This window comes from Carettochelys insculpta, chromosome 5 (assembly GCF_033958435.1).
Source record: "Carettochelys insculpta isolate YL-2023 chromosome 5, ASM3395843v1, whole genome shotgun sequence".
NCBI classification, from domain to species: domain Eukaryota; kingdom Metazoa; phylum Chordata; order Testudines; family Carettochelyidae; genus Carettochelys; species Carettochelys insculpta.
The window spans coordinates 68,648,871-68,663,504 of NC_134141.1; the positions used below are offsets into that span (position 1 = coordinate 68,648,871).

Here is a 14,634-nt window from a genome sequence, read left to right on the forward strand (position 1 = left end):
GATAAAAGGGGCAAGACCGATTTTTACATTGCTTATACAGTTTGACCTTTAGTAAGGCTCTATTTTGTATTTTTAAATATACGTTCACTCCAACTTCTATTTTTAAAAACTCAAGACAGAAGTTTCGTAAACATCAGATTATCACATATTCAAAGAAAGTTGGCAGACACAAAACAACAGCTCAATAACAATGTGTGCAATAGACATCTTCCTGACGACTGCTTATGTTTTATCCTTCACATTAGTCTTTGATATCTCTCAATCGAAACTTTTCAGGCTAGAGATTGCATCTGTTTATACACGTTTTTGGAAAGCACTTAAGTGTACCTTGTGCACTACCACAGTGCAAAAAAACCAGGAAATTAATAATTTGTAATAACAGTGAGGCAATACTACAATAACGATGTGGGATAAAACATTCTTTACATTATGGCATTGCTTTTCCACAGAACAAGCTAAACAATTATTACTTCCAAACTGTTTTAAAGTTCCATTATATTAATTGTTCTTACAGAACACATTTTCATGGCAGAAAATGCCAAAGCTCTTGCAGTATTTGACCATTCTATATATAAATCAAAACATGCAGTTGTCATACCTTTACATCAGTGCCATCCGTTGGCATGAACTCTTCATATATGTAGGAGCCTGTTTTTCTCACATTGCTTTCTGGGGAATAAACACTGCTCCTGCTGCCAATCTGAAACAGAAATACATTAATAGAAAAGCCACAGACTGTCTCTTTAAGATAGACCCTTTCACTTCCTTAAACATGCACACATAGGCTATGTCTACACTTGAGGGTTTTGTTGACAAAGTGTCCACATTCCCAACGTGTTCTGTCAACTGTAAATTGACAGAACGCGGGACTTTTGTTGGCACATTGTCCCGCTCTGCACTAGGAAGAATGCCTGTCAACAGAAAGCCAGTTTGGAGGTTATGAGAGGCCTTCTGTCAACAGAAAAGGCCTCTGGGGTGCTGCACAGGTGCCCCAGGGGACACCCTGTCTACAACAAGCAGAGTTCTATGGCCCCTATCTCTGGCCATTCTTAAAGCCGCAGGAAGCCTGGGAAACCCTGTGGCGGGAAGCTGAGTATTGGAGCAGCAGCATGCCTCATGGCTCCCTCCAACGAGCTCAAAGCCATACTAGCCAGCAGCATGGCAGAGGCACAGTCGCCACACGACACCCCAGCCGGGCCCGTGGGGGGCCAGACGGAGAGGGTCTAGGAGCCACCCCAGGTCATGAAGCATTGAGCCCCCTCCTGGACCAGGGCCGAGGTCCAGGCCTCGTTGGACTTGTGGGATGAGGAAGAGATCCTCCTCAACCCCAAATCCAAGACTGCTATGCCCCTGCATATGGCCAGCTGGCCACTGCCCTGGTGGCATGGGGCCACCCCCTGTACCATGAAGGGGCTGCAGGCCAAGGTAAAGGAGTTCTGTCGGGGCTACACACAAATCCGGGATGCCAACTGGAGATCTGGAGCAGGACCCGCAACCTGCCCCTACTACAGAGAACTGTACAAGCTCCTGGGAGAGGATGACACATCCCCTCTGCCTGCCCCCATCAACACAGCGGACACCCCTCCTACCACACACACACAGCCACAGGCGGACATGGGGTCTGTGGCAAGTGGCAGCAACCTCCAGTCAGGCCCCTCCAGACTGGCCACCTCCAGGATATCCCCAGAGCTGGGCGAGGATCCCTCCAGTGAGTACCCCATGCATTGTACACCCCAAGGAGTGGGAGGTCGGCACAGACAGGGCAGGTTGTCAGTGTTGCCAGGCTTGCTCGGTTGGGACCATGCACTGTGGTCCCGGCACATGGAACCACGTATAAGGTGGCATGTCCCACCCAGACCCAGCAGGCAGCCTCTGGGCACATGTGCCAGCCTGCTGCTAGCCTCACGGGAGGCGGGAGTCAGCACCTGCTTCCGCGGACAGCACTGCAAGCAGCACAGGTGTGCTCTCGGCTCCCCGACCACCAATGCTGGGAATCCTTTGAGGCCAGACACTCCCCCTTTGGCCACATCATAGACTGTTGCCCCCCATACCCTGTCCCAAGCCCTGCCCCCCACGGTATATAGTTGGCTATTTTTGCAGTGTTTGTAAACAGTTTTGTATTGCACCACTTATTTTCACATTTGTCTTTGTTCAAATAAAATACGTTATTTGATCATCATCCCTGCGTCCGTGATCACTGGGCAGGGGTCAGTGAGGGGAGAGAGGGCAACGGGAGGGCTCATGGTGGGGACAGGCTAGAATTGCAGGCCTAAGGTCCCCTCTGGAAGTGCCCTGAGATGGCTCGTTGGAGGCTTCAGAAGAAGCTTTCCCTAAGGGCCTCACGATCCGCAGCCCAAACTGATGTGCCTGGCAGATTGGAGCTGCATCCAGCTGCTTGTAGCCATGGCCATCGTCCACCCCAGGAGGAAGACCTCCCTCTTCCCCTCCACAATGTTGTACAGGGCATAACATGCAGCTGCTACTTGGGAGATGATGTGCTCACCCACATCTAGGCAGGTGAGGAGGCACCAAAAGCAGGCCTCTAGGTGGCCAAAGGCATGCTGGACCTGCATCCGAGTCGGGTTGAGTTGGGCACTAAAAAGTTCCTGGCTCGGGTTCAGCTGGCTGGTGTACGGCTGCATAAGCCAGGGCACGAGGGGGTAGGCTACGTACCCCACAATGCATAGTGACACATGCACATCCCCAACCACCAGCTCCTGGCAGGGTATGAAGGTGCTTGCCTCCATCCTCTGCCACAGGCCAGAACTGTGGAACATGCAGGCGTCTTGTGCCAGGCCTGACCACCAGACATAAAAGTCTATGAACTGTCCACAGCGGTCAACCAGGACCTGCAACATCACAGATAAGCACCTTTTGCAGTTTATGTACTTGGCCACACTGTGGTCTGGGGTATGGATTGCGATGTGGGTCTCACTGACAGCTCCATAGCAATTGCGGAACGGATGTGGAAGCACCTATGAGTGGGTTCAGTGCAAGCCTGGGGCTGCTCTGGCACCATGGCTAGCTAAAATAAAGCTGCCCCTCTCAGCAAGCGCATTCTCTCTCTCTCTCTCTCAACAAGCATTGAAGCCCTGCCTCAGCAGCTGTGCTGTCCCTCCTGCAGGTAGGCAAGCCTCAGCAAGGGCAGGGAATGGGCATCTGGGGGGCACCTTTTAAGACTGCGTCTTGCTGGGGCTCTCAGAAGGGACTGCTGGCCATGTGAACCTGTCAGCCGGTGTTTCAGGGGTCATTCTGTTCAGAGAACGGCTGGGCAGTCTGGCAGCTCTGTCAGCATAGCAGATCACTTTTTCAATCTGCTTTGCAGTCTGACCACGACAGAAGTTTTGTCAGAAGATAACTTCTGACAAAAAATCTGTTGACAAATCACTTTAGTCTAGACGTAGCCATACAGAGCTGATTTCTGTCTATTCTTCCACAATTTCCCTCCCTCTCTTGGTTTTATGGAAATTAACTAAACATAATCCAAACTGGAAAGCTTTCTATAGATACAAATACATTAAACTATTTAGAGACTTGATTACAAATTCGTATCTATTTAACATAGGTTGAAAATATTACATAAAAGCTTCCCAAATGACTGAGAACTTCTGTACCTTAAAATGGTATAAAACTCTACGTCTGTGCTAATATATTACAGCACTACCAAATTAAGGGCACGGATTCTAAATTATGAGTACTACATTTAGGTTATGCACAAAGTTACATTAAATCCAGCTTTCACACTCACTGCTAACTGTAATGTGCTTTTAGTTACTCTAAATTAATATTTAATAGAAAGAACCTTGTTTTGGTTTTAGGTCAGTGATCCTCGTCAACAGATCTTTACAATAGCTTCAGTTGCAAACTGTTTAGGTATCTGATGTGAAAATTCAACAGCCCAAGAGTTCATGTATGATGTCTTAACAATTTAGTTTAAACAACCACTCTGTTGGGTCACTTGTATTCTTAAAAAGGAATCCATTCTGATGTATAACAGGATAGTGGGTAGAGGAACAAAATCTGACAGCAATGCAAATATCCCAGCAGATTTCCTCTATGTTAACAAAACTGTCTGCAAAGCATCAGCAGCTAGATTACAGACCCTTTTTTGTACCCCTTCTGTGGCACAAAGGCCATAACTCCATCAAAGAATTTGGTCTTTTGATTCTGGATTGTGTGGATTTCCATCAGACTCTCCAAAGATATTTCAGGGTTTTTGTGGTTGGTGCTGGTTTGTTTTTGTTTTCAAACTGACTATAATATAATTGAGGTTACAGTTGCTGAATGAAATTATTTTAAAAAATAATTGATCTGCGGCAACTTCCTCACCTTTCGAAAAAGCCTTTGGCTTCCACCACCAGCAGATGTTGGATAATAAATGTAAACATTGTGGTCCTCGGCACTCACTGGCTTCTCTACAAATGGCTTTTGGAAAACTTCCCCATTCACCTCCACCTGGTCTTCTCCTTCAATCAAACTGCATTCTGGAGAAAGAGGCACACATTAAATACAATGTTATGTGGTAAATGTACGCCATTAACATTGCAACTGCTCACTTTCCAAAAATTAGCAACTTATTATTATCTTTACTCTTCATTTTAAGAAAAGTATTGGCAACTCTTGAAATTGAATCACCAATTTAAGTTCTTATAAATCACGTTAGTACCAGTTACTTAAGGATGGAAGCATTAAGCACAGCCCCAGAACACCGTCATGCTACAAACAGGGGGTGGATCTCTGCTCTATTCTACTCAATCAGTGCTAGGCTCAGCCCTAAAACGTTTAACTAGTGAACTTCAGTGCACTGTGCCTGCTCACCACTGTAGTCGCTATAACTCAGCATGGGAGTGAACTCATCTTAACCTGAGAATTAACTGTGTTTCTTCCCTTCAGGCCATTGGGAAGCACCTTCTCATTGAAACACTGATTTACAAGCACCAACTAGGTACAGGGAAGGAACACACTGGCATCTCTAACACACCTGCCTCCTGGGTGGATTATTTAAATCAAAACAATTTAATTACAATTTAAATGAGTGAATCAATCACCAATTTTAATCATTTTGCCTTTGCACTTTATTTTTTCTAAAGAAAGGCAGATTGTCAATGGTTGGTAAACTTAGTACAGTTTGAATGTCTCTCGTCTGGCACCTCATGATCTGACTGGTGCTGAACTGGAGAATTTGCTGAATCAAAGCAGGTAAATATTGTCTAGCAACATTATCAACCCTTCCACTGGGCTCTGCAAAGACATTTAGAGGTAAATTAGAGCTAAATAACAGCAAAGAACACATGGTCCTAGAACTGATGGCTGTAAGCAGACTTTCTGGGACCATAGAAAACTTGGCCACACCCATGACAAGCAGGCACCTAGCTAACTAAAACCATGCTAGATTATGGATGTTGCCAGACCAGAGAGTGCTGGACTAGAGAGTTTCAACTTGTACTTCTTTTTTCTATCCACTTGATCAACATACATTTATTTAAGCAATTATATAGTTTAACATGCATTTATTATGGCAGAAAATGGTCAATGGAGCTTTTCCTATTACTGGATTTATTTTGGATTCATAGCTTGGCCTTTGTTGATGGAAAATTCAGCTTCATTAAAAATGTATAAATCTAGCATTTTAAAATAATTTATTTGTTAAACAGAACAATCTTAAACATGTACATAAGAAAAAGGAGTTTTTTCAGACATGTTTTACATTTAAAACTAACTGATCTCTTTTTAAAAGAGATGTATGATCATCGGTTACAAACCTGCACTGATTCTGTGTGGTCATCAAGTCCTTCAAGCTTTTAGAACTAAAATATCTGATCTTTTAACCCCATTTTTATTCATGTGGTGAAGAACATAAGCTCTCTTTCTTTTTACCTCCCAATCAGTTTCTCAACTTTCCAATAAGTAGTTGCTGAACTCAACTAGTTGAATAAACCGAAATAAATATTCTCTGCACCTGCAGAAGAGGCTACTGCTATTGAAGACTGGTCTAGCACCTCAACAAATATTGGTGCCACAAGCTCAGCCAGCAACTTCCATGAGTTCACTTGTCTGTCTTTCAAAACTGAGTGGCAAACATGCATTGACTGATTTTTTTTTTATTTCATTTAAACTATTTTTAATTGGTTGTAACAAGTTTAGTTATTAATGTGAGTTATCATAATTCCAATCAAACTGAAAATAGTTTTAAAAGAAAAATAATTAATTTTAATCAAAATACTATTCAAATTTTAAAAAGTTAATTTTTATATCACTTTTTAAAATCGCCTTTGCCCACAAAAGTTTATGCTCCAAAATCTCTGTTAGTCTATAAGGTGCCACAGGACTTCTTGTTGTTCTAGAAGATACAGACTAACACGGCTACCTCTCTGATAATCTGGAGCTGGCTACTTGGCACTTTCTGAAATTCATACCTCTAAGAAGAGTGAAGTTAAGCTTCTAAATTATGAGGTATTAATTTGTACAATTATCTTACGAACCTAAGCCCTATTTTCAAAAGTAACAAACTTCACAGAAAGTCAAATGAAAGTGATTGACGCACTTTGAAAGTTTTAGTCAAAAATTATCAATTATTTTGGCACCTTATAGACTGACAGATTTCTTGGAGCACAAGCTTTCGCGAGCAAAGAGCCACTGTGTCAGATGCATGTAGTCCAATTTTTTTGGAAAACTGTGACCTATGATCTCAGCTTGCTTTCTGACCTTCATTTTTTTTCCAGTTTTTATGACAGACCATTCAATGTCCCTGCTCCAAAAGAGGAAATTAGTTATACTCAGAATACAACTGTGGTATTCCTCTCAACCCTGCTGTTCCCTAAACCCTCTTTAATGTCCTTCTCAGTTTTAGGTATAGTGTCTTACAAGACTTGCATGAAAACAAATATTTGATACTTCTAAAAAATGTTTAGGGAACTATCAGTAGACAGATAGTAGTTAACATGCATTGAGATTTGCACTTCTAGTGAGAAAGAAACTTTGTTTTTTGTTTTTTTTGTTTTTTTTTTTTAAATAAAGCTGAATTCAATACAACAATCTCAAGCAGGGTGAATTTTCAGGACAGATAGACTGCCTTTCAAGGGCTCAGAGTTTAAGGACAAAGAGGACTATCGTAATCAATTAGCCTGCCTTCCTGTACACTGAAGACAGAGAACCTTAATAGAATCCTAATGTCTGGCTGAGTTACCAAAGTCCTCCAATCAGGAATTAAATACTTCAAGTTACAGAAAATCCATTTATTCTACTTTAAACCTTCAAATGAGCCAAGCTGCAGAAAAATGGAAAACAAACAAACAAACTCTCTGCCACTCTCACCCATAGGGAAAATTCCCTCACAGCCCCAAATATGACAATCAATTGGACCCTGAGCATGTTGGCCAAAAACCACCAGACAACTACACCGTCTGAGGTAGCTTTTCTTGTTAACTCCAGTCTTCCATTCTTTGTAGACTTTCTGCTTTCCCTTAATTACCTGTTTGAGATACTTGTTTGTACATTTTGCTCTGCAGCCCTTTCTTAGGAGCTTTTCATCATTTTTGCTTGAAATGCAGGCTTCTGATAGCTTCTGCAACTTTGATTTAAACCAATTCCAAGTATCTTCCACATTCAGATCCTTGAGTTCTCCAGTCCAGTCCAGTCTACTTCCTTAATTCTCATAATTTTTAAAAGTTTGACCACCTGAAATCAAGCAGCCTCATCGCAGATCTACTGTTGTTTATCCTCTCATTTGGTTTAAATAGAATTAGCATATGATCACTCAAATTGAGGTTGTCCCATGCCACTAATTCTTCTGAGAGGTCCTCAACTACTCAACACAATATCTAAAATGGCATCACTTCTTATTGGCTTAATGATTATATGGTGCAGAAAACTGTTAGTTATCACATTAAGGAAAACTGAGACCCTACGTAGCAGCATTTGCCTTCCAAGCTGCATCTGGGAAACTAAAGTCTCTCAGTCACACAATGCCCAGTATCTGTACCTAAATGCCCATCTATAAAATATATGTAGTCAGATTTCCCTGACTCAGGGTGTGCTGTGAGTATAAATATATTAGACTATAAACTGTTCATATATTTTAGAGTGGGGGAGTCATGTAAGTATCTAATTATCTCCACAGAAGCTTGGATAGCCTAATTTCACTTTGATATTGGCCTTTTCAATTCAGAAGCAACACACCCGTTGTAAGCCTGCTGAAGCATCAGCACATCATCTGTGTAGGCTCCTTGGTACCAATTCATCCCTGGCACACTCCATAATGAAAGCCCTCAGCCAGCTCAAAAATACAAGCTCCTTCTACTGACTCCTGTAGTTCAGCAGATTTACTGCCGTTATGGGTCTTTGGCTCTGCTGATGATAACCAGAAGGGTGCTTGCATGTACTTTTAATGATATGGGCCCAATGATTGCAGCAGACCCCATGAGGTTCCCCAAAGACCCCAGACCAGATAAGGATCAAAAGCGCCCGGTAGGGGTTTATTGCCAAGCAAGGTACAAACAACAGTTGTAAAGTATAGTACACTGCACTGATTCACTGTGCATATGTACCTGCCACAATGGACTAACATGGTTAGGAGGAATTCCACTGCACCCCTAGGAGTGACTAAGGCAGTTGCCTCCCCCCACACCCCAAAACATCACGTTATGTACAGATATAAACAAAGCATACCTCACTGCTGATTTATCAGGTTGCCACCCCCTAACACTGTCAGGTTACCACCCTCTAATGCTACTTAGATATGGTTTGGTTAGATCATCTTATCCATCATGCTGTCATTTTACACCCTCTCCTGAACCTAGGGCTATATCGTGAGAAGCAGACACCAAGGTCTTTTTTACTGAGCTTGTGGTACCATGTGATTTCAACTTGTACCAATTATTGTTTTGCATCTGGACCAATTAGTGTTCTGTACTCTCAGCCCTATCTGAACTAAGTTCTGTTAGCAGAGGCCTGCCTCTTGCTCACAGGTCAGCTTTGCTTTTAGCCATGTCTTGTCCACTGTGGCTAGGCCTTAGGCATCAAACCAAGCCTGTGCTGTATGGGTTTAGGCCTTCATCTTACTACAATTCCCAGTATCCCGTGCATTCTGCGGTCTCATGTTGAGCAAAGGAGACCAGCCAGCCAGACTTCGTAAAGTTATTCAGGATCTGGCTGTTTCGGGGACCATGGCGAGACCAAAAAGCTGTCAGAAACACCTTCTGAAGAGAGCTACCAACTACTTTTTGTAAGGAGTTTTTGCTATAAGCATCTGCTTCACCTTATTTCCTTCCCCCTCACAATGAGCAGGGACTCATTGACAGACTCAAAGGAAACAAACACAGAAGCTGGTGGAGGCGCGAAGAGGACTCAATAAGTTAAAGGCTACCATTCAAAGTAGCTCACAAAATACTCCAGATCGGAAAATCTTACCACTGGGATTGTTTGGATCACGGTTCAGAACTGCATAACGAGGAAGTAAAATGCCTTCAGCTTTGAGGATGCTGTACACTTCTCTCCTAAAGAGAGCGAACAAAAGTTATCCAACTCAAGTGGCAAATTCTGAACAGTCACATTTTATAATCTATTAAACCTGATGCTTATTTTATATAATCCTAACTATCATGTTATTCTATTCACATATGCACTGTCTGACAGGATGTCCATTCAGACAGTTGCACTTCACACCAACATCACTGAACCAGTGCTAAATGCACTGCCAACATTTCAGCTTGACACTAGACTGGAACAGAAGAGTATGGAGAGAATTGCTCCATGGGACTACAATTCCAAAGATGTTGATATGCTTGTGCACTACTGTAACATCAACTGGTAGGTGTCAGAAACTATAAATATTTTTAATTTACAGAAGACTCCAGTATTCCTAAGTTTATCATCTATTGACTTGTTAATATTTATTTTTAATGATGGAAGAATGAGAACAGATACTTTTAATCGGACCCTTTTTTTGGTGCAAGACAAATTTTAGATTCACTGAAAGTGCTTCTGTAGGTCATGATCAGAGAGAGAGAGAGGAAAGTTTACTCTTTATGACAATGGGTACTCAGAACACCCAGATCCAAAAAGCCTTCTGTGTTATATACATCTGGATGGTGAGGGGTGGCTTCAGGTGAGGATCTGTAGGGCCCATGAGCAAAGCTCTCAGAGGACCTCCCTGATGCAGACCCTGGGATGGGCCTGGCGACTGGGGGGGGAGAGGGGGCAGCACAGCTGGCTGCTCGTACCCGGGGCTGGACTTGGCCACCCACCCCTGCCTGAAGGCATCACTCTTACCTTCCACAGTGTTGCGGAGGGCACAGCAGGCACCCACTATTTGCAGGATATTTTGCACCCCAACCTCCAGGTGCAAAATGAGGCATCGCCACTGGCCTTTCAGGAGACCGAATGCTTTCTCCACCACAGTGAGGGCCTGGTTCAGCTGGGTGTTGTAAAGCTCCCGAGAGGGACGGAGATGGCAGATATATGGCTGCAACAGCCACGGCTACGGGGATAGGTGGTATCTGCCACCATGCAGAGTGACATACTAATGTCACAAACCAGGAGCTCCCACTGGGGGATGAATGTCCCAGACTCCCTGCGCCATCAGAGGCCCAAATTCCAGAACACATGTACATTGTGTGCCTGGCCTGCCCAGCCCATGAACCGGCCTCTGGGATATACCAGGGCCTGGAGGACTACCTAGCGTTAGCCCTCTTGGTTGATGTCGCGGCCAGTGCTGTGAGCCAGGGAACGTGTGTCTAGTGCAGGGGGCCGAAGCAGTTCAGGAAGCCAAGTGCAGCGAATCCAGCAACAGCTGCCTGCAGATCCCCCCACATGGAGCACCATTGCAGTGATGGCCTGGATGAGCTGCATGGGATTGAGGATGTGTACTCTTGTGAGGGCATGGCAGGGAGTTCCCGGACCCTGCACGCCCCACCCTGTCTCCTCCTGGTGCCCAGCCTCCCTGCACCCTCCTGGCCCCCTGCCGCCAAGGGTCCCCCTTTCCCGGGAGCCCCTCCTGCTCATCAGTGCGTGAACTGGGCATGCCTTACCTCCATGAGGACAGCTGCAACAGTGGCCTTGCCCACCCCAAACTGGTGCCCCACAGAACAGTAGCTTTCTGAGGTAGGCAGCTTCCATATGGCTATGCCAACCCTTTTTCGAGGGAGAAGGCAGGCCGCATGGAGGTGTCCGAGTGTAGGGCCGAGCCAGTGACAGAGCTCCTGGAAGGTCTGCCTGCTTATACAGAAGTTCTGCAGCTATCTGGCACTGTCCCATTGCCACAGCATCAGCTGGTCCCACCAATCAGAGCTGCTGGGGTTGCTACGGAGGCACTGGGGCACCCGGGGTGGTGGGGCTCCATCAGGATCCAGGGTGTAGATTCCATGGCCCCAGGGAGACAGCTCAGCCACCCGAAGATGTCAGGGGCAGCTGCAAACTATGCACAGCAGGGCTAGCACACAGCATCCAGGATAGCAGTGTCCAATTCCAGAAGCAGCTGCTGGGGCTCCATTAGGCTGCGCACTAGCCCTCTGGTTCCCGCACAGGCTCAGCTTGGCTTATGGCAGCTCAGCAGGGCTCAGCATGTGCAGGGTGAGGGTGCTGGGCAGGGGCCCTTTCAGGAAGCAGCTGGCTGCACTCGGAAGGACATGTCTGCCATATGACCCCATCCGTGGCATGTCCTGCTCCGTTCTTTTGGAAGAGCACCTGGGGCTGTGCGGATGCTCCCTTTCAAAAGAATGGAGCAGTGTTTCAAAAGATTGGGCTCAGGGGTCAATCTGCTTTTTGGGTGTAGCTGCACTCTTTCAAAGGGCTAAACCTTGAATGTTATCATTCAAAGTTTACACTTTTGTAAGAGCACTGTTGTGCAGACATAGCTCAAGTGTCTTGTGCAACCACAAAGTGAAATGTGTGAAATAATACTTTGAGACTGGCAGTGCCTACAAATGTCTCCCAAGACCAAAGTTGAAAGTAAAAAATAAACTCATTAAATTAAATTAACTTTAAAAATTCAACCCCAGGACCTCACTGCTCTTGTGCTATAGACTCAACTGGTTTGAGGAAGGGGAAGGATATTTGGGACATAACTTGGATCTGATGAAGTGGGCCTGTCCCACGAAAGCTCATCACTGAATAAATCATTTTGTTAGTCTTTGAAGTGTTACATTTCTGCTGCTTTGCTTTGTGATAACTTGCTTAGGTATCTATTTCAACTTCAGTAGTACCCACTATAAGCTTAATCTTTCCAAACAGAGGAAGGCACAGCCCTTACATCGTTCGAGATTTGCTTTCAGCCTGTAAACAATCTGAGGCAGGAATTTTTATTTACTATATATTTGTACCATACCTAGCCCTATTGGGTCCAGACTCAGACCAGGCCTCCGAGACACAACATAAAGCAATAAATAATTCTAAAGTACTGATCCAGACAGTGGAGTTCAATACCAAAGTAGGTAGGCAAATCACACCTATTATTTACCAGACATTTGTTTTGTAATTTACTATTATCTATAGATACACAAATACACACAATATTTTAAGACACTATCAGTCAATTTATTTATTAGTCTACTGCAGAATGATGTATACATTGATGTTATTGTGATGACAACCCCAAAATATTATGTATCACCAGTATTTCACAGTCTTAAATACTTATTTTTATTTGCTGATTTTCAGTAAAACAGAGTTGAAGTGGTTTAAAATCCGACTTGTGATTATTACTTACCTGTCTTGTATGTGATACTGCATATTCAGATCATTAATTACAAATGGATTCCTGAGTTTTTCATAGGCAACTGCTTTGTCCAGTGGAAATCCTACACAAGATTTAGTAAGGAATATATATTAGCTTACTCAGGTTGTGTTTAAATATTTGGGTAAAAACCCCTTCAGTTTCAATATTAGACACATGACATTAATGAATAGAGGATTCTTCATGTTCCTCTGGCTCCCTGCACTTTGGTTCCAGCCATTAGAAAACTATGCTACACATCTGCAGGCATTGCATAAATTCAGTATTTTGCCAGTGTACAAAGGATAGAGGTAGAGAGATGTGGCTATCTAGATTTAAAGTTGTTTATAGAGAAAGATTCCCCCGAGATGTACAGAAGTATGTCTTTAAGTGAGAATGGGCCTGCGCTCACTGGGCTGAGGTGAGCAAGAATATTTGATAGCTTCGTAAGTTAATATTATTTACCAGTCAGCAATTAGATTTAAAATGTCACGCCAGATCAGACAATACCAAATATTTCATACAACAATATTTAAACACTGCAATAGCTAAAATACTAAAAGCTGGGTTTAAAATATGACAATTGTGTTATTTTAAATTATCCCCCATCAAAAAAGCTCCCAGAAACTAACTGGTAATTCTGCTAAATGTTCAATTAAAAAAAAAAAAAAAGAACATGCAATGGGATTTAAAAGTTATAAGTTCATGATTCTACTTGAAAACCTTTACCTTTAGAATGAAAAGAAATGAGACAGTCACATAAAGGCCAGTTTTCTACAGGTTCATTCAAAATCACATCCTCTTCAAATATTACCACTGTGATATACTTAAACATGGAGAGGCGTTCCAGAATTTCATTCATTGGCTTGGACTTGGATTTCTTTGCCATGGAACATATTCCAACCGCAATCTGCCTTTCTGGTGGCTAACCCATACACACACACACACACAAAAAAACCCACATTATTTCAGTGATAACAGTTAGTGGATTTGTAGATATTTCTTTTAAATTATTATCTAGCAATTTGCAATATTACACATTCACAAACAAGTGTCTGACAAACTGCCTTAATGTCTCCACAAGAATGTGACAAATAGTTAGCAGTCCTCGCATTGCAATAATTCTTTACCAGTTCTGAGGCACTACTGCACACTAGTACAGTTATGCATGTTTTTTCTCAGGCATAAGTTTGAAAGAATCAAAAACTGACCTTTGAATATCAAAACTGAAGGAGATTATGCAGAAAAGTCCCTTCAAAATTAAAGTAAGTAATTTAAACATACAGTAAACTCTTTCATATCCAGCAGCCCCAGGATCCCAAGGTTGCCAGATATTCAAATATTTTGGGTAATAGAGAGGTATACCTAGCAATGCATCACACTAAAGAAAAACAAGATTAGGTATTTAAAAAAAAATGCATGCAGAGTACTTTATTTACCAACAGTAGTATTGTACACTGTAAGCTTATACTGTATATGCTGTATTTATTTGTATTTACTGTCACAATACTGTCATTACAGAAAATATAACAAATTTATTTATAGTTAAAATGCTGGTTATTTGAGAGTTCTGGCTCACAGAATGATGGAGATGAAAGAGTTTATTCTATCTAGAAGTTTCAAACCTCCTCTTATTACACACTATTATTACAAGTTATTTAGGCTTACTGTTACAAAGAAAAACTCTACTTTTTCCTGTTTCCTTTCTTCATTTCAAAACACTTTCTATATAGCCAATTGCACTTGTTCTCACTTTATACTGATTCTCCTTTTTCAGTGCGTCTATCAAACAGCAAAAGACAGCAATTTTTATAGAGAGTGGTTTTATTAATATGCGTAAAGTACAACTTTTTTAATGAAAAGAATACTGAAAGCCAATACGGTCCAAGTTAACAATACTATTGAACGCACAGTTTGCATTTGCT

The 14,634-nt window shown here is 42.8% G+C and overlaps 1 protein-coding gene across 3 annotated transcripts in view; it reads right to left on the bottom strand.

The window, feature by feature from the left end:
• Positions 1–14,634, bottom strand: part of PPIP5K2 (diphosphoinositol pentakisphosphate kinase 2) — an 82,104-nt gene that overhangs the window by 54,004 nt on the left and 13,466 nt on the right. For all 3 annotated transcript variants that reach the window (XM_074995268.1, XM_074995270.1, XM_074995269.1), the window contains 5 exons: positions 13,439–13,634; positions 12,704–12,794; positions 9,409–9,494; positions 4,330–4,484; positions 599–700 (listed from right to left, as the gene is read on the bottom strand). In XM_074995268.1, coding sequence (XP_074851369.1) covers positions 599–700; positions 4,330–4,484; positions 9,409–9,494; positions 12,704–12,794; positions 13,439–13,634 — 630 coding nt within the window. The remainder of the gene's footprint in view (positions 1–598; positions 701–4,329; positions 4,485–9,408; positions 9,495–12,703; positions 12,795–13,438; positions 13,635–14,634) is intronic.